Below are 25,533 nucleotides of genomic sequence, written 5' to 3'. Positions count from 1 at the left end.
GAGTCACATTTGCTATTGTCCCATTGGCCAAAACAAGTCCTGTGATGGCCAGGCCAAGATTCCAGGGGTGGAGAATTGGACTCAAGCTCTTAAAGAGAGAATACTACCCAGGGGCATGGACACAAAGTGGGGGCAGGAGGAGAACTTGTGGCTGCTGTCACAGTCTACTAGAGGGTGATGATAACAGTACCAACTTCACAGACTTTTTATGAGGATTAATGGGTGAAGTTGGGGTTTGCCTAGTAATAAGGCCTCTTTCTTGGCCTAGGGTTCAGTCTGAGAGCTAAAATCACCAGTGTCCACTTAACACAGTCTTCTACCTCATCCAAGGGGCCAGTGCCATGCCCCATGTAGAATCAAGGGGACTGTTCACCTCTCCCTGAAACCCCAGGGCCCCCTTGCCCTGACACACAAAGTTACACATACAACCCTCTGCTCAGAGGGCTGCCATCAGGGAAACCATGCACTTCTCTCCTTATTTCCCCAAAGAAAACATCTCCCTTTCCCAGGGCCATTGCCTGTTTCCCCACTCAGTAATGCTGAGCCAAGAGTTAATGGGATGTGTGGATGGGAAGGGGAGTCAGCTGGGACCCCCTTCTTACTTCAGGGTTAGACATTCCTGGAAGGATAGGAATGTTAAAGCCAGGTCTGATGCCTGATTTTCCACTTTCCCAGAACTCTGTCGTGGCCAAGACCCTGAGAGCTATGTGACATGTTACCAACATGGACTGCAAATAAGGTCCTGAGCTTTCTGCTGGGGGCTGAGAAGACCCAGCTGTGGGAGCCAAAGGTTCTAGAAGCATGGTGGAGACCCCAAGGGCAGAGGACCCCCAGACAGCCTTCCCCGCAGACAGCCTGTGTACACGCAGCATAAGCAGACACACAGCCCTTCCCTTACCTGAATGGCAGCACACCACAAACACTGTCCTGCACTTTGCTTTGTCTTGGAGACGGGCCCACATCAGGGCACACACAGTTGCTGCATCCCTTTTAATGGCCGCAGCACAGAATTTCACGGCATAGATTTTCCATCTGTTTTCAATCAATTTCCTGTAATAGGCATCTGGGTTTTCTCCAGTCTTTGCCTCTGTGAACATCCTTCTGCATTTAACATCCTTATCGTGCATCCAGAGACACAATGGATTATCTGTAACCTAAATTCTGAAAAACAGAATTGCAGGGTAAAGGATCTGTGCATTGCTAATCATGCCCTCTAAAGAGATTGTTCTAATTAAGGGGTGCATTGTTTACCAAGATTAAATGGGCCACAGTGAGCCTTGTACACAGGCACCCCAATATCAGTCCCTTTCTGTGCATCTCGGTAACCCCCACACTGCAGGGAGAGTAGAAAGACTTTATCTGGAAAGACAGCAATACCAGCCTGCCTTTTCATCCCTGCTCCCATTGCTCCCTCTGTGATACTCAGTCCATGAACAGCAAGAAGCTGCCCTGGACATCATGGGGCTCAGGCCCTCCCCGAGGCCAGCAGATCCCACCCTTACTCCCCGGGACCTACAGCCCAGTGCTGGAAGAGCCAGAGTTACCCACCCAGATGGACATGGGAGTGAGCAGGCTGCGGGACTCTACCACAGTGCAGCACAGTATGTGGCATGCCAGGACGACCTTATCCTGGGACAGTGTGCACCCCAGACCCTAGAGTAATGGAGAGCCCAGGCTAGGTCCTCAAGTTCCTACTGAAGACATCATACTCCCCCTCAATTTTTATTCTTGTGAGAGCCCACTCATTTTTCTCCTTAATTGCCAATTCCCTTAAGATTGAAACACAACAAAGCATCCTATGGCACCTGAATCAGGGTGTTTGGCAGGGTTAACAGTTAGACCCAGGTATACACAGGGACCATTGTGTAAATCACTCTTCAAGGCTGCTGCAGTGAGTATCAGAATTCGTAGGAATCACACTGGAATGAGAAAGGGAGGCCACTGCATCCTGAGGGGCGCCTTGGCTGCAAGAGGAAAGTTAAAATCTCTGGATTGCCACAATCCAGGAAAGTTTTTATCCTCCCTAATGTCACCCCAGGGCCCCCAAAGGGCCAGAGCTGCAGGCAAGGGAGACCAGATCCCAGTTACTCTGAAGAGTGAGCCATGACAACGATGACTGTGGGCCCACGTGTGTCTCTCCTGCAGGCTGGTCAGCTGTGGCCTCACGTCCAGCTGCTGCCAGGACCTGGCCTCTGTGCTCAGCACCAGCCCCAGCCTGAAGAAGCTGGACCTGCAGCAGAACGACCTGGGAGACCTTGGCGTGAGGCTGCTCTGTGAGGGGCTGAGGCATCCCGCCTGCTCACTCACGCTCCTGTGGTAAGGCCCTGCGGGCCCCCTCTGGGCAGAGGGCAGGGGAGTGAGGGCGGTAGGGTGGTGGGGGATTGGATCAAGGAAGGAAAAGAGGCTGATAAATGCATGGTCAGCCTGGGCTTCTTACTGGGTCTGCCACTTACTTACACGAGCCACTCAGGCAAGTCATTGTCCCCTCTGAGACCCGGTTTCTTCAGCTGTGGAATGGGAGTATCATATCCACTTCATGGATTATAATAAATAAAATGTATAAAGAATAAGGCCAGTGCTGGGAAGACATGATGAAATGATAAGTATTAGTGAGGCTGCATGTTCTAAGGGACTCCAGCGTTATTCCAGGCAGCACTTCATTCATCACTCATTCATTCATTCACGGCATGCCTCCCATGTGCAACTACTGGGCCAGGCCCTGGGGATAGGACAGTGAGCAAACAGGCCTGGGTCCTGCCCTCTTGAATTTAAACTCTGCTGGGAAAGAGATAAGCATTGCTCACCTACGAATGCACACATGTGTGTGCACTAGCTCTGTTGAGTGCTATAAAGGGGAAGTACAGGGTATTATGCGAATGTGACCCTGGCAGGGGATGGAACTAGGTTGAAGGGCCAGGAAGAGCTTCTCTGAGGAAGGGACATCAGACTGAGGCCTGAAAGGGATATAGCTTTCCCACTTTGGGGAAAGCTGTCCAGGCAAGGGATAGCATGGGGAAAGACCCCAGCAGAATAGGGCTCGAGCACCTGAGACCCAGAGGCCCCTGAAGAGCCCTGTGTGACTGGAGTGGAATGAGACCCCAGCCCTCAATTCATATCCTGCAGGCCTGGAGCCTAATGTCCTTCCCCAGGTAGTCACCCCCACACCATGTCTGTGCCACTTGCTCTTTCTTTCTCCTCCCTAAAAACAAACACATGGGCCATTTCTGATGAACACTTCCCTACAGCTGGGTGGGACTGTGCCACGTGCTCGGGAAGCTGACAGAGGCTCCAGATGCCATGTCCAGAGACTTGGGTCCTGCTCTGATCTCTCAGAGTGGGGCTGGGATCCTGGGCCCTTGGGTTATCCTCAGCCAGGCCTCCTGCTCTCTCTCCCAAACCTAAGGCAGTAGTCAGAGCAGCATGACAGGGATAAACAGTCTGCACCTGGGTCTGTCTCCTGCCACTTACAACCAGGGAACTCCATCCTAGGACCAGCAACTTCCCAACACCAGCCTGCTGGCCCTGGATATTGTTGGTGTAACCACCCACCCCGAGTTGAAGAGTCTCCCCAGAGCTTGGCCAGCATGGTCATCAAACCTCAGCTGCCTGGGAGGGGACCTTGCTCCCTGAGATCCTGCGAAGGTGCCCCATCCTTCCCTCCTGGAGCCCAGGATGCGGTCGAAAGGGACAACTGTCTACTGCTTGGGCTCCATCCCCTCCCCAAGGGGAGAACAGCTCTGCTCACAGCAGAGTGACAAAGGCCTGGCCCTTTACAGGGTGAGCATCTTGTCACCTCTTGCCTTATCTCATAACAGGCAGAGCAGGAGTGGTTCACCCTTGACTGAAGACACAGACTCAGAAAAAGCAATACATGCATAATCAGCCTGGGTTTCTTACTGGGTCTGCCACTTACTTACACACACCACTCACTTGGTTCCTTCATCTGTGGAATGGGAAGTGCCATGGATTTTATTATAATCCATGGCACTTCATGGATTATAATAAAATAAAGTATATAAAGAGGACTAGGCCTTTGTCACCCTACTGTCCCAAATCCGCCAGAAACCCCACAATACAAGGCCTGTGAGAATGGAACCAGGACTCCCTCTTTCTAGCAAAACTTCCAAACTCCAGGAGACAACCCCCAGGGCCCAGACCCTAGATGGTCACTATGAGGCTATGAGAAGTGCCACTAGTGACAATGGCAGCCTCTCACCAAGGCCACATCTCCTTTCTGGGGTGGCCTGCGTTCAACAACTGAGGACTGACTGACAGACATTGGGGTACAAAAGCCCAACTCCTTATTCCAACCCCAGACAGTGCTAAAGGGCCATCCCATCTTCAAAAGGGCCCATAGGGTCAACCGAGGTCTCTCCTGAGACCGTCCGGCGCCCACTTCTCCCTCTGCCCAACCCACTTCCCTCCCTCCCCTCACCGTGGTGTGGACCCCAGGACACTCCCTAGTAAAATTCCTCACACTACTCTCCATCCTAGAGCCCAAGTCCCAGGGAGCCCAACCTGGGACAGAGTCCTTTGGGAGGCACAGGTCCCCAGATTCTGGATGAGCCCTGAGGGCCCAGGGAGCACTTGGGGACCCCAGGAGAACCAGGCCCCCTTGTGCTTGCAGGCTGGACCAGGCCCTTCTGGGTGAGGAGCTGAAGGAGGAGCTGAGGACCCTGGAGAAAGAGAAGCCTCCACTGCTCATCTCCAGCAGGTGGGAAAGGGGCCCCAGAACTCCCTCTGGCTGGTGCATACTCAGAGCTGAGCCAAGAGATGGGGAAGGATTCTTAGGGTGAGAGAGACGGAGCCAGGAGAAAACCAGGAAACCACAGCAGCCAGTGAGGTTTGCTTAGTGCAAATAGAAGCAAATCACCTCCCTGCTGAAACCCTCCTGATAGACAAATAAGTAGGTCAAAAAGTGAAAAGGTGAGTGGGTGAGTGAGTGAATCCTCTGGGGCCACCATAGTGTGATGCCGAATGGCCACAAGTACAGGCTCCTTTAGTGCAGAGCAGGGAAGGTTTGGAACAATGATAGCAATGACCACATGGGGGAGACAAAGACAGAGACAGAGGGGGCACTTGGGACAGAGACCACCCTCAAGGTCACTGCAATTCACACACACATATACACAAAACCCCTGGCCTGAGGGGTAAGCCCCGAGCCCTAGGGACAGCAGAGTCCACCCTCCACCACTAGGAAGCTGCTGCAGCCTCCTTATTCTCTCACTTGGCGCATTGCAGTCTGTGTCTGTAAAGTGCAGCTGTCCCTAAGTTCCTGGCAGCTATGCCCCACCAGAAATGGAAGGGAAAGAGCTCCTGGGATTAGGAGGAGGCTGCCATCCACTGAACAGACATCCCCTGATAACACAGTGTTTCTTCACATACGAATCTGACACATCACTTGGCTGCCAAAGATCTGTAAAATTTCTCCATTGCTTCTGGTGCAAAACAGAACATTATTTTTTTTCCTTTATCTTTTTCTCTTATTTTTTGATACAGTCTCACTCTGTTGCCTGGGCTAGAGTGCAATGGTATCAGCCTAGCTCACAGCAACCTTAAACTCCTGGGTTTGAGTGATCCTCTTGTCTCAGGTACTACAGATGCCACCACAATGCCTGGCTAAATTTCTTATCTTAGTAGAGATGGGGTCTCACTCTTGCTCAAGCTGGTCTTGAACTCCTGAGTGCAAAGAATCCTACCACCATGGCTTCCAGAGTGCTAGGATTACAGGAGTGAGCCACCATGCCAGGCCAAAACAGATAGTTCTTAACTTGGGCCAAAAGACTTTGCTGTGGTTCCTGTCCCTCTACAATTCCACCAAGGCCACTTTCTCCATGCCCACTGGCCTCCAAACCGGTGGTTCTCAAACTCAGTGTTTTTAAATGTTCTCTGGAAGGCTTGCTATAACACAAATTCCTTGCCCCCTCAAGCCCCCAGAGATTCCAATTCAGCAGGTCTGAATGGGTGATGGTGACAGTGATGCTGCTGCTCCATGGGCCACACTCTGAGCAGGATGCTCCAGACCCCTGGCCTTCTTCTGTTCCTCATAGGAGCTGAATATCCCCTCCCTCAGAGTCCCTACCTCTGGCTAGAATCCAGCCTTTCTTGGCCTAGCCAACCCTTCCCATCCTCCTTATCTCAGCTCAGCTCCTCTGCACAAGGTCAGATGGACCCACCAATGAGCTCACACACAGCCAGGTACAGTGATACACATGTGTGAGGTAACTTGTGCCTGTCTCCCCACTGGACTATGCTCCTAGAGGTTGGGCTATCTTTCTTGCTCACTGCTGTGAACTCAGATACCAAAATAGATCAGCTACTGTGTTAAAAAGAATGGGCTGGAGAGGAACCAGAGTGAAGGAGAGAGAGCTTTCACGGGACACAGCTGTGGTTCAGGCCACAGATGCCAGGGCCTAGCAATAGGATAGAGGTTGTCATAGGGAAGAAAAGAGAAAGCAGAGCTATCAGGAGGTCCTGTCAAGGTGATCAGCTCTCAGGGTGGGTGAGGAGGAGTTAGGACGACACCCCAGAGCCAGCATAGAAGGACAAGCAGATGGCGAGGGACATATTCATAGAGACGGGGGCTACAGAATGAGCACTAGCTTGAGTGCAAACTTGCACGAGTTAAATTTTAAGCAGGCATGTCATGTAGAAAGCTGTCGCTTCCTCCAAGAACCTAAGGAGAATGAACAATTCTCAACTCTATATCCAGGAAGCCAAATGTGATGACCCCTAATGATGGAGGAAAGAAGACTAGTAATGTGTCCTCACTCAAGCGGCAGAGGCGAGAATCAGGTAGTCTGAAGGAGCCAGGCTGGGAGGACCATGACGGGTGGAGGGGGGGCTGCCATGGGAGGTCAGCCACTCTATCCCCCTGCCTCTGATGCACAATGTGGCAGGTTCCCCACCTGGGAGGAGCCCCTGGATCATGATCCCCTACATGCATCATCTCCTGCACCTAGAACCTGCCTGAATGTCTGCTTCCCTCTCCCCCAGCCTCAGGGGCTGGTGCTGCCCATCTCCAGAACTTATGTGGCCAGGGCCCAGTCTCCCGTTCTGAGCTGCTGTGGCCTGGGAATCACCTCTCCATCCCTGCCCATCCATCTTCTGAGCCATCTTCCTCTTCCCACCTACCCTCCTGAGGACATGCTGGGAAGTGGAACACTCTGGACCAGTGGGAAAGGGCAGGCAGGCGGAGGCTGTGTTGGGGGCAGTGGGGAGGGCATACACAAACAGCAGGTGGGCAGCCCCAGGTGCAGGGATGGAGACTGCAGACACACACCCTGCCACAGGTCAGCCTTAGGAAGGGCCCCCAGGGTCCAGTGTAGGGGGCTATAGGGAATCTAGAGCTGACCATTGCCCTGCTATTCCAGAGGGAAGCTCTGCACAGGTCGCACAGGTGGAGCCCCCCTCTCTGTCTCCTGCTCCTCCGAGGGTCTTTCACATGGAGCCGCCGGGAACTGAAGATGAGTTCTTGGGCCCCACTGGACCTGTGGCTGCTGAGATAGTTGACCAAGAGATGAGGAGCCTGTACCGGTGAGTGAGGCTGGTCTCCCCCTCCAGTTCTGCACCTAGAACCTGCCTGAATTTCTTCCCACTGGGTCCCCCCAGTCAGCACACCACCCACTCCTGCATTGGGGTCCCTCTCCTTGCCAAGCCAGCAGACAGGGACAGGGATGGGATACTGGGGGTGTGTGTGTGTGTGTTGTGAAGGAAAAGTAGGTTTCTTGTGAAAAATTCTGAAATATACACAAAAAATAGAGAGTACAAAAAATGTTCATGTCATCATTATACAGCTTCAACCACAGTTTGGTCTAATTCATTTCAACTACTCACTTTCTCCTTCTTTTGTCATTTTTATGTTTCCATGTACTTCCTATTTCACAGAAATTTTTACAATATTTTAAATTCAAGACGTCAGGTGATTTTTATCCTTAAATATTATATAATGCTCAAAAAATAAAAATAAAGACCTTTTCTTTCATAACCATAGTGCCATTCTCACATTTAACAAAGCCACCAGTAAGTGTTCATATTATCTAATATCCAGTTCCGATTCAAATTTGTTCAAATATCTAAAATGTGTTCTTGCGGGTGGTTTGTTTTAATCAGTATCCAAACAAGGACCACTTATTGTATTTGGTTTGTTATGTCTCTTAAATTTCACTTAAATCTCTTTTAATCTACTTATTCCCATCTTATTAATATCTGCTGTGTGCTAAAGACTGTACTGTATTAAATGGTTGAAAACCCTAAAATTGGTATGGTGTCCCTGCTCTCCAAGAGCTTCTGTCTATAATCGTAGCCATGGTTTCATATGCAACACTCACCAAACACCATCCCAGACATTATTTCAGCTGGGGGACAGTGTCATTCACAACTTACATTTACAGACACTGGCATCCTGGGCCCCCACCACTTGCTACATGGAAGCCTTGGAAAAGTCACTTAATATCTCTGTGAAGCACAGTTTTCATCTCTGAGGGTTTATCATTAGCATTAGCATGTAGGCCACAGTGGCTCACACCTATAATCCCACCACTGTAGGAGGCCAAACTGAGATGATCACTCGAGGCCAAGAGTTTGAGACTAGGCTGGACAACATAGTGAGATCCCTGTCTCTATAAAAAAGAAATGTTTTTAATTTAGCCAGGGGTGTTGGTACCTGTTGTCCTAGCTACTCAGGAGGCTGAGGCAGCAGCGTTATTTGAGCTCACAGCCAGCTATGATGATTGCACCACTGCCCTCCAACCTAGATGACAGAGCTAAACCCTATCTCTAAAAATAAACCAAATAAATTAAAGATCTATCATATAAATTGATAATTATTTGTCTATAGGCCTTTTAAAAATAAGAACATTTGTCTATTTCATCATCAGTATCATTGTCTTGTTATCATGACAGAAGCAGCTAACTTCTCCCAGGTTTGTATCAAGCTGCCAGCATGTAGTAGACACTTATTCTCACAACTATAAATTGGGTTCTGTTATTATCCCTACTTAAAGGTGATGGAACTGAGAATAGGAAGGTCACATGACTTGCTCTGGGATCCACAGTCAGAGAACAGAGGAACCAGGACTGAAACCCAAATCTGTCTGACCTTGAAGTCTGGCCTTGCAGCCAGTCTGCTATATTCAGAAGGCCCTGCAGAGTGTCTGGCATCCAGCAGGTGCTCACTGAGTCTGTGTAATGCTGTGTCTGCCTGTCCCTCTTCTTCCCAGAGTTCACTTCCCCGAGTCTGGCTCCTATGACTGGCGCAGCACAGGTCTCCACTTTGTGGTGAGATGGGCAGTGACCATCGAGATTGAATTCTGTTCCTGGAAACAGTTCCTGGATGGGAACGTGTCACAGCACAGCTGGATGGTGGCCGGGCCTCTGTTTGACATCAAGGCTGAGCCAGGATCTGTGGCAGCTGTGTACCTTCCTCACTTTGTGGACCTCCGAGGTGAACGACAGGGAGAGGAAAGGGGCAAGGCTAACAATGGGCCTGAAGGGGAGTGTAGACGATGGTGTCCTGGGGGCGGAGCTTGTGGCTTCACTGAGAGACGGGGAGAGGGCTAGGGAGGTGGAGACTGACACTGTTCCTCATTTTGCTCTTCTCTGCACATACCAGTTTTGAAACACATGTCCCCCACCTCATATTTTTCCTGAGCTTACTTGAAAATTTCCCTAAATAGAAAATGAAATCTCAATGACAATAATAACTAGCATCTATTAAGTGTTCTTTATATAGATGTATCACACAGGATCCTAACAGGAAACACCTGATAGGCTCAGTTGAGAATTTTGAAGAGACTTTTCAAAACAGGACTGTTTACCAGGTACGGCAAAGTGAGCTAACAGGGAATGTTGGGGTACCCAGAGACTAGGAACAGCAGGAAGCCATTACTTCTCCTACAGGCAGGGAGAAGAAATAATGTCCCAGACTCTGCTTGAGAACTGAAGCCATGAAAGAGAGGCATCCCAATTCAAGATAGCAGTCATAAAGTGTCTCAACCTCTGTCAACTATAGAGACTTCACACAGATAAAGTTCCAAGAAATGAGCTTGCAGTCAAAAATCTTACAAAGGGTAAATGAGGCACTATAAATGACAGCCAGTGGAAACTACAGGTGCCAGAATCAATCCCTTAAATACTTCAGACATTAGAGTTATCAGAAGCAGAATATAAAACAAGTGTGTATAACATGCTCAAAGAAATTAGTCTGAAAAATATGAGCAAGAAGTGAGAAACCATTAAAAATGATGAATCAAATTAAAAACAAAGTTTTAAACAACAAATAACATAGAGAATACCATGAGAAGAACTAATATACATCTAATTAGAATTCCACAAGAGAATAGAAAAGATGCAATTTTCATAGAGATAATTGCCAAGAAATTTCTAGGATTGTTGAGAGCTATGAAACTTTCACAATGAGAAATCCAAAGCAGAGAGACAGGAAAGAGAAAAAGAAATCAAGATTGGACTCATTATTGTGAAACTACAGAATAACCACGTATATGGAAGATCTTGACAACAGCCAGAAAGAAGGATTACCTAGAAAGGCACTGCAATGCAGCTGATGACTGATTTCTGAACAGCCACAAATGGAAGGCAGAAGAAAATGGAATTATCTCTTCAATGTACTAAAAAAAAAAAAAAAAAAAAAAACTGAAACTGTCAATCAAAATGATAAACAGAAAAAAATTTTTGAGAAGAGGGCAAAAGCAAATTGTGGTATATGTACACCATGGAATATTATGCAGCCTAAAGAAAGATAGAGACTTTACCTCTTTCATGTTTACATGGATGGAGCTGGAACATATTCTTCTTAGCAAAGTATCTCAGGAATGGAAGAAAAAGAATCCAATGTACTCAGCTCTACTATGAAGCTAAATTACAGCTTTCACATGAAGACTATAACCCAACTATAGCACAAGACTATGGGGAAAGGGCCAAGGAAGGGGGAGGGAGGGGGGATGTTTTGGTGGAGGGAGGGTAATGGGTGGGGCCACATCTACAGTGCATCTTAGAATGGGTACAGGTGAAACTTACTAAATGCAGAATACAAATGTCTACAATACAGTAACTAAGAAAATGCCATGAAGGCTACGTTGAACAGTTTGATGAGAATATTTCAGATTGTATATGAAACCCACACATTGTACCCCTTGATTACACTAATGTACACAGCTATGACTTAACAATAAAAATAAATTAATTAAAAAAATTAAAAAAATAAAAAAAAAGAAGAGGGCAAAATAAAACATTTTAAAGCACACTAAAAACCAAACTAAGAGAGCTTTCCACAAACAAATGCTTACTGAAGAAAAGTCTAAAGGACATGCCAGGGGTCCTCAAACTACGGCCCGTGGGCCACATGAGGCAGTGTGATTGTATTTGTTCCCGTTTTGTTTTTTTACTTCAAAATAAGATATGTGCAGTGTGCATAGGAATTTGTTCATAGTTTTTTTTTTTTAAACTATAGTCCGGCCCTCCAACAGTCTGAGGGACAGTGAACTGGCCCCCTGTTTAAAAAGTTTCAGGACCCCTGGGACTCTAAACAAAAGGAAAATCTGAGGTACAAGATGGAATGGTAAGCCAAGATCCTGAGCCGTATGTGGGTAAAGCTACCCAAAACACTGTCTAAAAGCTGGGCATGGTGGCTCATACCTGCGATCCCAGCACTCTGGGAGGCCAAGGCAGGAGGATTCCTTGAGCTCAGAAGTTTGAGACCAGCCTGAGCAAGACAGAAACCTCATCTCTACTAAAAATAGAAAAATTAGCCAACTGTTTTGACAGGAACCTTGTAGTCCCAGCTACTGAGGAGGATGAGGCAGGAGCATCATTTGAACCCAAGTTTGAGGTTGCTGTGAGCTAGGCTGATACCACAGCACTCTAGCCTGGGTAACTGAGTGGACTCCGTCTCAAAAAAAAAAAAAAAAGGAAAGCATTGACTAGAGAAAGCAACAATATTAAAGTCTGATACATGGGGATTTAACAGAACAAGAAAGCTAAATAAATATCAACAAACGTTTCCAGGATTCCCTGCTGCCTGCTTTCTGGGCTATCTGGTTTAGGAGATAGACTCTGGCTGCTTTTTCACCATATTGGTGAGGTCCCCTGTTGAGTTATTAACTTTCCACTGTAAGTTTTCTCCTGCTACAGCCCAAGCTGAAAGCTTTTGACTTCTTAGGTCACCCCAGGCCCTCGAAGACCTCAATATCCTAAGTGTTCCCGTGCTCCTGTGTGACCAGCTCCATCAATTACAGGGCCTAGTGAAAAATGAATACTTCTTATTAGCCATGTCCCTGTTCAACATTATTAAGAAGAATATCAAGCATTTTATCCATGACAATAGCGGGTAACCCTTGCTAGCCCAAGTGCTTTACAGATACAAACCCATCCCGTCTTCACGGTGACACGAGGAGGTAGATGCTGTCATCAGCTCCACTGATGATGCATGGACAGGCTGAGTAATCTGCTCAGAGTCACGCAGCTGGTGAGGGCTCGTGCTGGGAGTCAAACTCAGTCCGTCTGTGTCATCTAACCACACTGCTAGATACCTCTCCAGTGTCCCACCTTTATGTGATGTGGGTCCCACTGTCCCTCCTTGAGTAGGAAAGTTGCTTTGCCTCAACAGCTCACCTGAGCCTGGACAGTGCTCACAACAGACTCAGCAGGAAAGGCAGAGAGGGCAGGGTCTAAAGGAGAGAGAATCCCCTGGGTCCCAGGACTGTAGCCGCATCTGGGAAAGGAGGACGGAGTGATGGGCTCCACTGGCAGAGCCCTTGTGATGCCCTAGGCCATCTGCCTGTCTTCCTTTTTGGGCCATGAGCTCTGAAATTGCAGTGCCCTCCTCTTTCTCGTTCACAGCTACATCCACAGGGTCTGGCACACTGCAAGTGCTCAGTAAACTTTTGTGTAATGAGCAGATGTGAAGCCCTGGGTGCCAGACCCTGCCGCAGAAACACGCCTACTCCTTGATGGCTTGTTCTGAATATTTCAAATGAGACCAGCTAAAGGGTCTCTCTTCCTGCAAATGAGATTTGCCTAGACAACACCCAAGCTTCCTCTCCTTCAGGCCATGATCTTCCTCGCTGCATCCCTTTCCAGTCAATCAACACAAACATACTGTCAGGTTTGGAGAAAGTGATTCTGCTCAAGTTTATGGAAAGGATGTGAGAAAGAGGATCTTAACACTGACAGATGACAGTGAATGGTCTCACCTAGACCTCCACAGCCCTGTGGAGGGAGAAAGAGGATCTTAACACTGACAGATCTGCATCCTGGGAACTCTCTCAGCCAAGGGCAACCCAGGACACAGTCACCCTAGCAAGAACGTAAGTTGGAAACATCCATCACCTTCCAGGATTCAGCCGAAATTAGCGTGGCACACACAGAGCATCAGTAAGTGCCACAAACTGTGATCAAATGCCATGATCTTGTCCTGAGGCCAAAATTGGCTGTGTGGCCTTGACATAAGCATTCCAGGGCTGTGGAGGTCCAGGTGAGACCATTCACTGTCATTGATGGCAGTGCAAAGCGGCACCGCCTCTTAGACTGGCAACTTAGGGGAAACAAAAGATATTACCCTTTCATACACTTTTCCTATCACTTAGTACTTACTGATTTCAAAGTGATAACCCACGTGAAAGAAAAAAAGTCTCTGCAGAAATATGTGCACTGTAGTGCTATTGTTCACGATGAAAAGTTAGAAACAAACTCAATGCTGACACAGGAGGCAAATAGTAAATTACAGGGTGATCCATCCACTAGCAGGGACCATATGCTGTGGTCATTAGGAAGGTCTGATGGATGCTTGCAACAGTTTAAACTGTCATGGAGAAAACAGGAGACCAAAACTACAGTGGAAACATGAAAAGACATTGCAACAGAGAAAGACTGATAGAAAAGGGTAGGATGGTAGCAGCCGCTATATTGTTTGATTGGTGAGATCCATAGGTGAATTCCTCCTCATTTTCTCAAATGACATATGCCACTGCAATATTATTTTCATCCAAAAAAAGCAATTAATAAGTGAGAAAACGTTTTATTTGTTTTTGAGACACAGTCTCACTCTGCCACCCTATGTGGCATGGCATCATCGTAGCTCATAGCATCCTCAATCTCCTGGGCTCAGGCAATTCTCTTACCTTAACCTCCTGGGTATCTGGGACTATAGGTGCCCACCAAAACATCTGGATAGTTTTTCTATTTTTAGATATGGGTGTCTCACTCTTGATCAGCTGGTCTCACACTCCTGAGGTCAAGATATCCATCTGCTTTGGCCTCCCAGAGTGCTAAGGTTACAAGCAGGAGCCACCTCACCTGAAAATAAATGAGAAAACTTCAGTAATGAGCTCCATGGCCCTTTCTGGGATTAACATCACTTGGTGATATTCTGATTGGCACTCAAGCCAACTAAGGGCTTTGTTCAGCTGTTTGGATCTCCTGTAGCCCAGAGATCACCTGCACTGCAGCAGCTGCCAGGCAATGCAGTGAAGGAGCCAGGGCTCCCAATGTCTAGGCCGGTGTCTCTTCCACCACCAGCCTTCATCACTCAAACTCTCTCGTCTGGCTTTGATGTCCTAACCTGGTGTACTGGTCAGAGGCTGAGGTCAAAGAAATCCTGTCTGAATAAGGAATATATTAGAAGATTCTTGAGTAGCTCATAGTCTTAACAAAGAGTTATACAACAAATCGATGGGACCCAATGATGCTGAAAAACCAAGGACATAGCCAAGATCAAACCAAGAAAAATATGGAGAAACCTCTGCTGCACACACAGATACTGTGGAACCCTCCAGCCATGGGGGTCATGGACATTTGCCTCCACTGCTACTGCCACAATAATCTCCGTCTCTCCATCAGTGCTCATCCCTCCTAGACTCGAGGTTCTGGTGAGGGGCATACACTTAGGTCTTGGCCACTTACCTGTGTCATAGCTGCCAGGGGTAGCAGCTTCCTGAGTGGAAGGCTCAGCTTGTCTCCTGACAAGCCCCACACAATGCTGGAGGACGTGGCTCTTCCCCAAAAGAGGAGTTCAAATGGAGAGTGACCACTTGATGATGTAGACTATGCTGGTCACAACATTTCTCACTGTCCCTCCCTCCTTCCTGTCTTCTACCTGCCTAAAGTCAAACCTGCCAGCATCACTCAGTGGTCCCTCACAGTTACAGAATCCATACCAGCAGGAGTAGTCAGAGGTTCTGTATCTTTCCAAGGTCCAGTGCCAGAGGATGGGCCTGTGTGTAAGTTTGACTCAAAAGGACTCCTGAGGTTCTCCCACCCTAGACACAGTACCACCTGCAGCTTCCAGAGGCCCCTGATCCAGACACGCCCCCTCCTCCATGCTGGGTGTCTTAGTCCATTCCAGCTGCCACAACAAAATTCTATAGACTGGGTAGCATATAAATAACAGAGATTGATTTCTCAGTTCTGGAACCTGGCAAGTCCAAGATGAAGGTGCCAGGAGACAGGGTGCCTGGTAAGGGTCTTCTGACTCATAGGTAGGGCCTCCTACCTGTGTCCTCACTGGGTAGAAGGAATAAGCAAGCTCTCTTGGGTTGCTTTTGTTAGAGCGTTGTCCCATTTGTAAGGATTCTGCTCCTATAACCTAATTACCATCAAAAGGCAGCACCTCTTTTTTTTTAAGAAAGGGATCTTGCTATGTGCCCCAGGCTGGACTCAAAATCCTGAGCCCAAGCAATTCTCTAACTTCAGCCTCCCTAATAGCTGGAACTACAGCCATGAGCCACCACACCCAGATAATTTTTTTTCTATTATTTTTACAGACATTCCACTTTTAATATCATCTTCATGGGAGTTAGAATTTCAATGTATGAATTTTGAGATGACACAAACTTCAGATCATGTCTCTGGGTTCTCCTAAGTAGGCCTCTGAGCCTAAGCCCTGGGATCCCACTGTGCCAGCTGACCCTGACTCAGTGAGGGTACTAAATCCATGCCTCTCTATTCTATTCCTTTACAGGGGGCCAGGTGGACATCTCCCTGTTCCAAGTGGCACACTTTAAAGAGGAGGGCATACTCCTGGAGCAGCCAGCCCAGGTGGAGCCACATTACATCATCCTGGAAAACCCCAGCTTCTCCCCCATGGGAGTTCTACTGAGAATGGTCCGCACTGCCCTGTACTTCCTTCCCGTCACCTCCATGGTGTTGCTCTACCATCAGCCCCAACATGAGGAGGACAAATTCCACCTCTACCTGATCCCCAATGACTGCTGCATTCGGAAGGTGACACTAAAAGCCAGAAAGACTGGGCCAGGGTGGGCTGACGGAAAACACCAAATGCAGTTGGAGAGGCCCCAGAAGGGTCCTGTGCTAGGAATAAGGATGGGCCTCTTAGAAGTGAGAACTCTCAGTGGGTGACAGTCCTGCCCCCTGCTCAGCCCCAGGCTGGGCTCTTGACTCTCCGGGTCCCCCCAGCTGGGCTCGATGCTCCATCACTGGTCGTTGCACAGCAGTTTCAGCCTCTTTCCAGGAGTCAAAAGGTGGGCTGGCCCTGTGCCTAAAACCAGCCTTTCCCCATTCTCATTTCTTCTCCTGGAATGATCCTGTCGCCACCCTGAAGATAGCAGAGGCCCAGTGTGGGGCTGTCTTTGTAGCTGTGATTGAGGGGAGAGGAGTGCAGGGATGCTATAGCCCCCTGCCCCACAAAAACACAGTGCACTGTCTCACCTATTCAGACCAGATCCCACAGGGCAGAATCCTGACTTAGTCATTGTTCTGTGTGATCCTTAGGCCATTGATGATGAAGAAAACAAGTTCCAATTTGTACGAATACACAAGCCAAACCTGCTGACCTCACTGTATATGGGCTCTCGCTACACCGTGTCTGGCTCAGGAAGGCTGAAAATGATCCCCAAGGTGAGCGTCCCTGTGTTTGCCCCCTGGCCACTAGGATCAGAGGGCATGCTCAGGAATGCCTGTGGGACAGGTGTCAGGGCTGTCCCAGGGAGGGGGCAAATAGGGAGGGGTTGAGCAGAAAGGTAGAGGGGTTTGGGGTGAGTGGGGTGAACTTGGGGTCCCAGGGAAGTGCTTGGACTCAGGGAAAACCCACAGGACCACACCTGCAGCCCAGCCCTGGGCTTGTCACTCATTGTGGCAGAAGAACACACTCAGGTGGAAACCATAGGGTGTCTCAATAAAGGGGTATAAGAAAGAACCTACTGTAAGGACTTGCGCCTTGGTTGGGTAATTTAGGGGAAGACCTAAGGAAATAGAGTTTTGCTCTAGACTAGGCATTTTCAGAAGGCAGAGGCAGTTCTACCACTGGGAAGCTCAAGGAATCCTCTCTCCAGGGAGGGCAGACTGAAGCAGCACAAAGCAGCGATTGTTAAGAAGCAACAGTCACTCATTTAGTACAGGGACATGTTTGGCATGTCGTGGGCTGCCCAGTGGCCTGTCTGAAGTGGACGTTCTCTGAGAGTGTGTGTTGAACTAGAGGACAACATAGGTGTACTGTGACTCTTGGTGAGACTGTGGTGACACTGAGGTCCTGCTCTGAACCTCAGATCCCTTCCTGCCTGTCAGCAGATGATTTTTGTGCTTTCTCAACCCACCTTTCTGGCCAAAATCAGATGAAATTGGGCCACTGGGCATTAATCCATGATATCCGAATCTTCACCATCACCAACATTTTGCTGGTTAGGATCAGAGAAGCTTTACTCGTAAGCTGTAGCTGAACCAGGGTTAATCCTTCTTTCTTTCTCCATCTGTTGTGACAAGAGTCTTTGAACCATCAGACATGACAATAGCTGTGTGGCATTTAAGACCCAGGAGAGGGTACACTGGATACCAGTAACACAGACAGTTATCAAAAACTAAAGGACTATTCGTCATTGTAACAAGTCCAAACCTGGGGCCTACATTATGAAACCCAGCCAATAAAATGTAATCAGAATCCACCTGGGTCTATTTAAGAAAGCCACGTCCTTGCTCTTTTTTTCTCCCTGGTAACAGATCATTCTACTTACAACTATAAGTCAATGGAAAGCATTTGCTATCGTGAAAATTCCACTATAACTGGCCAATAACTGGCCAGGTAAGATGGATCCAGCAATCACTTATATCCTGAGAAGTCTGGGAAAACTTGCAAGAAAGTTTTGTTTTTCCCTAAGTGGTAGAAGGGAACCACAGGGAATCACAGGGCATATTAGGATGAAAATAGGGGGATCATATTAGTGTTTTAGAGAGCATCAAAGTAGAATAATAGAACAACATTAGTTGTAGCATAAAGGGATAGGAAAGAATGTTGAAGAATCGGAACATTTACCTTGTTCTAAAATCTTGGGCAGAAGCTGTCCATCTCTGAAGTCAGTGGTTTCTAAAGGATCCCTACTAATATAATGTCTCCAGATGGACTAGAAATCCAGTAGTTATAAGGAAGGGATGTTTATCTTTTCAGTTGAGAAACATGAACCCAAGGATATCTTGGAATTTCCTGCTGTCTCATTGTTAATGAGAGAAAGACATGATTCAGTCACTCAACAAGTATTCGCCCAGTGCCAAGTATAGGCAGTCTTTGGTGGAGATAATTCAGTGAATGATCTAGACTAATCCCTGCTCTTAGGAAGCTTATATGCTGGTGGATGAGACCTACATAAATAATTAAACTAATAGTGACCAAGTACTATGAAGTGTTGTGAAGAAAATATAGCGACCTAAGAGAGTGACTGGTTATTTTATACTAGGTTTTTGGGGGAAACTTCTCTGAGGAGGTGACATTTAAGATGAGACCACAGTGACAAAAAGGGTTCAAGATTCACAGTAGGTTTCAGGCAGAGGAATGAATGCAGAGGCAGAGAGGTAGAAGCAAGCTGGACACCTCCAGGTGACCTAAAAGAGTCAAATGTGGCCGAGCTCAGTGCATGTAGTAAGAGTTGGGTCAGATCAGAGGAAGAGTCTTCAAGGGCCCAATGGCCTAGTCAGCTCTGATGTAGAGTATGGATTTTGTTCTAAGTGTGATGGAAGCTCTTGTAGGGTCTTAAACATGGTAATATTATATAAGACTTGATTGACTTTCGGGTCAGCTGAGTAAGAATAAGTGATAAGCAGTTAAGAGTAGAAGCAAAAAGAAAGTCAAAAGGCTGTTGCAAAGCCAACCATAGTGGAGGTGGGAGACTGAGGCAAGAGGATTGCTTGAGCCTAGACGTTCGAGGCCAGCATGGACAACATAGTAAGACTTCATCTCTGAAAAAAGTTATGGCAATAATGCAGGTTAGAGGTGAAGGTGGCATCACTAGGGAAGTACCAATGGAGATGGGGAAAAGTTGGATTCAGGATATATTTTGGAGGTAGAGCCAACAGGACTTGGGGGATTAGATATAGATGGAAAGAAGTTAAAGATGACCCTAATTTAGGACCTGTGTGCTCAATGGACAGTAGTATCATTTACTGAGTTTGTGAAAACTGGAGAAGGACCATGTCTAGAAGAAGTTGGGAATCAGAAGGAGCATGTCTAGAAGTTGGGAATTAGGCTGCTATCAAAGCCCAAGAGAAGCCCAGATGTCTGTCTTGCATGTGACGTAGGAAAGGGGATACATATAAATTTTCTGTTAATTGAAATCAGGTCAAGCTTAGGATGTGTTGGGAAGACAGACATTGGGTTGAAGGAATGAGGGTTTGGATTCAAGATGGGAGAAGTGGAGGAAGAAAGATCTGGTTCAAGATTCTAGAGAAGGATCTGGCTCAGAATGACAAACATTACTTTTACAGAGGAGCTCTGACTCATCCATGAGGTAACAGCTATGTCTTCATCTTCTGAGTCAGGATTTGTGGAAAATTAGGAAAAGAGCAGTGTCTAATGGTGGTGACTGATTTCAGTACAGGAGGTCATGACAGTGTCCCTATGGGGTTGAGCAGGGCCACAAAGGTGTCAGGTATGGGAAGGACCTCACATGCAGGATGAAGAGGATGGCAACTCTTTGTCTCTTCAGGAACTGGAACTCTGCTATCAAAACCCCGGAGAAGCCCAGATGTTTTCTGAGTTCTATGTTGCCCACATGGGATCGGGGATCAGGCTGCAAATGAGAGACAAAAAACATAGGACCGTGGTATGGAAGGCCTTGGTGAAACCAGGTAAACCAGGACAGGTCCCAGGAGTCCAGAGTTGTGGGGAGAAAGAAAGTCAGTGAGTGTTGTGTGCACATGTGTGTGACAGTGAGTATTACTACCATTTTTATTTTTAAGACATTGTCTCACCTTATTGCCCAGGCTAGAGTGCTGTGGCACCAGCCTAGCTCACAGCAAACTCAAACCCTGGGATTAAGCAATCCTCCAGTCTCAGGCTCTGAATAGTAGAGATTACAGATACTTACCATAACACCTGCCTAATTTTTCTATTTTTAGTAGAGACAGGGTCTCACTCTTTCTCAGACTGGTCTCAAAATCCTGAGCTCAAGGAGTCCTCATGCCTCAGCCTTTTGGAATGCTAGGATTACAGGCATGAGCCACAGTTCCCAACCCATTATCACAATTTATTGATGTCAAGAAATAGCCCAGGGAAATTAGGTGACTTTATCAAGTCACAGAACAGTTGTGACCAGAATTTAAACTCATCAGTCTGACTCTCTAAGCCCTGGGTTCTCTCCTGTGCACAATGGTGTCTCCACCTTCCCCTTGAAGTAGCATATCTTGACATCCACAATGCTTGTGGCAAAGTTTCTCATGATAGCTTGGATAAGAGATACAGGATACAAAGAATAAGAACTAGATGGTTATGTGGTTACATATGGATTAAGCCAATTTTGGCAATAGCAGGTACTTTCCTCTGGATCATTCAGCATTTTCCAAGTAGAAAAGAGGGAATCAAATAATGAACTTTCTTTTTTTTTTTTTTGAGACAGGGTCTTACTTGTCACTCTTGGTAGAGTGCCATGGGGTCGTAGCTCCCAGCAACCTCAAACTCCTGGGCTTAAGTAAGTCTCTTGCCTCAGCCCACCAAGTACCTGGGACTATAGGTGCTACAATGCCAGCTATTTTTAAAGATGAGGTCTCACTCTGGCTCAGGCTGGTCTCAAACATGGGAGCTCAGGCAATCCACCTGCCTTGGCCTCCCAAGTGCTGGGATTATAGGCATGAGCCACCACACCCAGCCCAAATAATGAACTTTCTAGAATGGAGAAATCACAAAAGCCTTAATCCAACACCTCCACACTAAGAACCAAAATCTCCCAAACAGTCTTTTTAGGGACAACTACCCTTAATCTCCTGTCAAAATAAATGGAGCTGCCTCCTGTGTTGTTATAAACAAGCTGTACATTTGGTGGAAAGAAGGTGGGTTTTACCCAGTCTTGGCCTGTGTGCAAGCCACAGGTGAAGAACTATCAGCCTCAGCTTCAGTCCTGGATTTTAATTCCACTCTGGCAATGACTTGCTGGGTGATCTTGGGAGAATTGCTTGTGTGAGTCACTCTGTGTGAGTCTACAACAGTGGTTCTCAACCTTTCTAATGCCGCGGCCCCTTTAATACAGTTCCAGAGGGGTTGTGACCCACAGGTTGAGAACCACTGGTCTAGAAGGACAAACAAAGACAAGAAGTAAATTTTGACTCAGAATAAGGAGATGACAAATAGTTGGATTTTTTGTTTTGTTTTGTTTTGTTTTGTTTTGTTTTACAGTTACCCACAATGCTTGGACAAACTGAATGTCAAATAGTTTTAAGTTTTACCTAGCAAGACATTTGGTTAGTTCTCCACCAGGGATTCAGGTCAGGCAAAGACTGAATAAAATCACTTCTGCAATGTGTAGTAGAAATTGCTATTGCTCACTCAGATGACTTCTCTTTCTTTATTAGTCTACGATCATAGCCCCTGGGCCTCAGTTTCCCCAAATGCATAAGGAAGAGATTCTGCATCTGAGAATCTCAGGAGTTATTGGAGCCTGGAGGTGTGTCATGTGTGTTAATAACTAGTACTGTAACAGGTGCTCATTCATCTCTGTTTTTCCTCAGGAGATCTCAGACCCGCAGCTGCTCTGGGCCCTCCAGCTGCCATAGGTCAGTAACAGCTCTTGGAGACCACAGGAGCCAATGGTAGTTCCAGTGTGTACTATCTGGTTCTGGAGAGAAGGGAAGAGAGAACGGAGGGTTCCATTATTGCAAACCTCACAAGCATCAGGCCTGACAGAGTGGTGCATGTCCTGGGACAGAGTCCCCTCCACCCCTCATTGCTGCTGCCCACACAGGTCCTAGAAGCCCCACTCAATGACCTCACATGCCCCCATGATGAACCCCCAAACCACACCCTGCTTAGGGCAGAATACCTGGCTAAATGCTGATGTGAGAGAGGGCAGAGATGCCTTTTTGATGGTCAGATGCCTTTCCAGAGGGAGAAGGAAGCCAGGGATGCAGCCAGGAGAAAGAGCTGGAGGGGGTATTAGAGGTGGTGGCCATGTTGGAAGCCCTTCTTTGTTTGTTGCCAGCCTCACCTTCATCCCTGGATGCCCCAGTATTACTGCACTTCATGGACAGGCATCGAGAGCAGCTGGTAGCACGAGTGACGTCGGTGGACTCTGTCTTGGACAAGCTGCATGGACAGGTGCTGAGCGAGGAGCAGTATGAGCAGGTGCGGGCAGAGGCCACAAGACCAGACCAGATGCGAAAGCTGTTCAGCTTCAGCAAGTCCTGGGACAAGGCCTGCAAAGATAGACTCTACCAAGTCCTGAAAGAGACCCATCCTCATCTAATAATGGATCTCTTTGAGGGACAAATGTTGTTGCAAAGGGGTCTCCTGCCACCCAGAAGCTGAAGTCTGAACCTCCACCTTTGGGTCCTGGCTCTGCCTAACCCTTCTTTAGGTCTGAATTTCTTCATCTATAAACAAGTTGCCCTCTCACTTTCCTTCCAGCTGCAAGTGATGCAGCTTTGATGCTGCCTCTGCTGGGTGTTATATGCCCATGCTCAGCAATGCCACACAGGCCCAGGCTGCCTCCCTTGGTCTTGACAGGCCAGCAGTCCGGGTGGGATAACAACATCTCAGGGAATATCCATCTACTGCTGAGAGTCCTGCAGACTTTGTAAAGCCTGGTCTGGTGGCCACCACAGCACACAAGGATGGGTAGGAAGGACATGGGACTGTTCATTTCTGGTGGAGATAGATAACGGAAATGCACGTGTCCTTGGTGGGGAGGTTGAATGAGTTATGAATTGTAGAGGGGGGTGAATATTTATGATTTATTTTTCAGTTGTTGTTCTATCCAGATAAACCCTGTCCTATATTAGGGAATCACCAAAAAATAGAACTAAGGGAATTTTCACAAGGGAGAGCACCAAAGAGGCCCAAGATGGAGCCTTGGAGTTCAAAGAAAGAAGCACTGAACATGAGAATGATCAGTCTAAATCATTGGTTTATAATAATAGTGCAATTTACAAATAGAGTGGGCTGCAGTGAACCCTCCAGACTGTAGAAAAAGGGGTGTTCTACCTACTAATACCACAGTGAGGGGTCAGGTATGGAGTTAAATGAGGGTTTCAGGAATTTGGCTCAGGGAAGGGGCCAGTTTCTTTCAGTGTTTGGGGCAACAAGCTAGATGCCTTTATCAGTCCCTGAAAATGTTCAAGGCCCTACTATTGGCTTACGCCTGCTGGGAAAAAATGGCAATTGTCTGGGTCATAGAGTAGTCAAGGCATTCTGTGATTTTTCAGTCAGAATACAGAAAGAAAGCAGAGGCAAGTGGGAGGATGCTACATACCTTGTGGACTCACTGACTTTTTTGCTCAGGCTGGCTGTGGGAATCTGTGTCTGGAGAGAAGAGTGTTCCTGAACTTTTGTTCCCAGCTCCTAGACATGTCCTGTAATGGTGTGGAGTCCAGCAGCACACAAACACTTTGAGAAAGAACATGATCTAAGATCCAGATGATTGTGACTGTTCTCTGATCCCATGTAGGATTAGCCTGCAGAGAAGGAATTAAATTGTCAGGACTCTGCACTCAGGACTTAGGCTCTCTGCTTCCAAAGACAAGGAAGTTGTGTATAATTATTTTGATGAATTCCAGATCAGCTGCCAGTGTTGGCAGTTCTTTGTTAAATATGGCAGGTGTACAATCTGCACCAAAATTTGATGTCCTCAGCAATCTTAAGAGGAAAATGTGCTGTATTTTTTTTACACATTTTTTTCTCCAAATGACCAAAGTCATCATGGAAGATTCTTAGAAGCAGGAAAGAGTTCTCTTAAAAGAAAACTATTTGCTTGTATTGCTTGTACTTGGTATCACATCTCACATGATAGTGCCCATCCACTATCTGTTCAAAAGCTAATTCTAATTTATTTCATTCACAAGGTAAAAACCCAAATCTGTCTAGAGAAAGATGCAGGTGGAGTGTTGTAGCTCAGGGTCTGCCCAAGGTTCTGTCCTCTAATTGTTAGCTTCCAGCTAGGGGTTCAATGATTGTTGGACCCACAACATTAAGAATTATTACAGGGAACCTGAGGGCCACACCTGGCAATCTTCAATGCTTTCTGCTAGAGCCTGTCTGAGCACCAACACTTCTCCACAAGGGTGAACCACTGACCTACCAAGCAAAATGGAAAATGAGGCAAGTTATCCTTGGGAAATGTGCTCATACTTCTCTACGATGGAGGACTACAGACATCTCATCAGCTGCCTTCAGCCACTCCAACACCAAGCACAGATAGAAGAAAATTTAAGGATAAGGAGGAAGCAAGAGGAGAAAGTAGGGGAAGGAAGTAAACAAGAAGAAAGCACACATGGGAGAAACCAACAAAAAAAATCTGGCAACTTGAAAAACTAGCACAAATCAATCCCCTCAAAGGATCATGAATCAGCTACCACAGAGGATTCCATGTATAATGAAGTTATGGAAATAGCAAAAAGGGAATTTAGAGTATGGATGCCAAAAATAATGAAGGGAATTGAAGGGAAAGTGAAAAACCACCAAAAGGAAATGCAAGAATTGACCCAAGAAATTAATGAAAGATATGATGAAAGTATAAACCATATATTGGAGCTTAAGGAATAGAATAAGTAATTTATCCTCAGAAGAGAATTAAAAATGCACTAGAAAGTATAATAACAGATAAAACCATGGAGAAGAAAGAATCTCAGAGTTATAGGGTAAGGCTCTTGAGCTAACCCTGGCATTTAAAGAGTCAGAAAAGAAGAGAGTAAAAGCAAAGCAGTCTCTTAGAGAATTATGAAACTTCAAAAAGCATACCAACATATAAATTACAGGTATTCCTGAAGGAAAAGAAGAGTGACCCAAACGTGTAGAAGCCCTACTGGTGGGTATCATAACCAAAAGTTTCTCAAGCACCAACAAAGATTCTGACATTCCTTTTAGATGGATATCGAACTCTGGTTCTTCTCAATACAAACAGAGCATCTCCTCAACACATTATGATAAACATGTACAAAGTCAAGTTGAAAGAATAAATTATGTAAGCAGCCAGGAGTAAGCATCAATTGACTTACAGGGGCAGACCCATCAGGGTGACATGAAACTTCTCAGCTGAAATTTTACAAGCAAAAAGAGACATGGAGGGTATTTACCACTATGAGACCAGCTTA

General features: G+C 46.9%; 1 protein-coding gene across 1 annotated transcript in view; it reads left to right on the top strand.

Annotated features, from left to right (window-relative positions):
* The window catches only part of NLRP1 (NLR family pyrin domain containing 1), a 47,091-nt gene extending 23,843 nt beyond the window's left edge, over positions 1–23,248 (top strand). The window contains exons 9-18 of the mRNA XM_053569154.1: positions 2,146–2,316; positions 4,628–4,714; positions 6,713–6,795; positions 7,374–7,536; positions 9,222–9,445; positions 15,977–16,239; positions 16,747–16,872; positions 19,944–20,085; positions 21,958–22,002; positions 22,428–23,248. Of these exons, the coding sequence (XP_053425129.1) occupies positions 2,146–2,316; positions 4,628–4,714; positions 6,713–6,795; positions 7,374–7,536; positions 9,222–9,445; positions 15,977–16,239; positions 16,747–16,872; positions 19,944–20,085; positions 21,958–22,002; positions 22,428–22,753 (1,630 nt within the window). The 3' untranslated portion in view covers positions 22,754–23,248. The remainder of the gene's footprint in view (positions 1–2,145; positions 2,317–4,627; positions 4,715–6,712; positions 6,796–7,373; positions 7,537–9,221; positions 9,446–15,976; positions 16,240–16,746; positions 16,873–19,943; positions 20,086–21,957; positions 22,003–22,427) is intronic.
* Positions 23,249–25,533: the final 2,285 nt, after the last annotated feature.

Source organism: Nycticebus coucang, chromosome 18 (assembly GCF_027406575.1).
Source record: "Nycticebus coucang isolate mNycCou1 chromosome 18, mNycCou1.pri, whole genome shotgun sequence".
NCBI classification, from domain to species: domain Eukaryota; kingdom Metazoa; phylum Chordata; class Mammalia; order Primates; family Lorisidae; genus Nycticebus; species Nycticebus coucang.
Note: the sequence above shows the minus strand (reverse complement) of the source record. Positions and strands in the feature narration are given on the sequence as shown.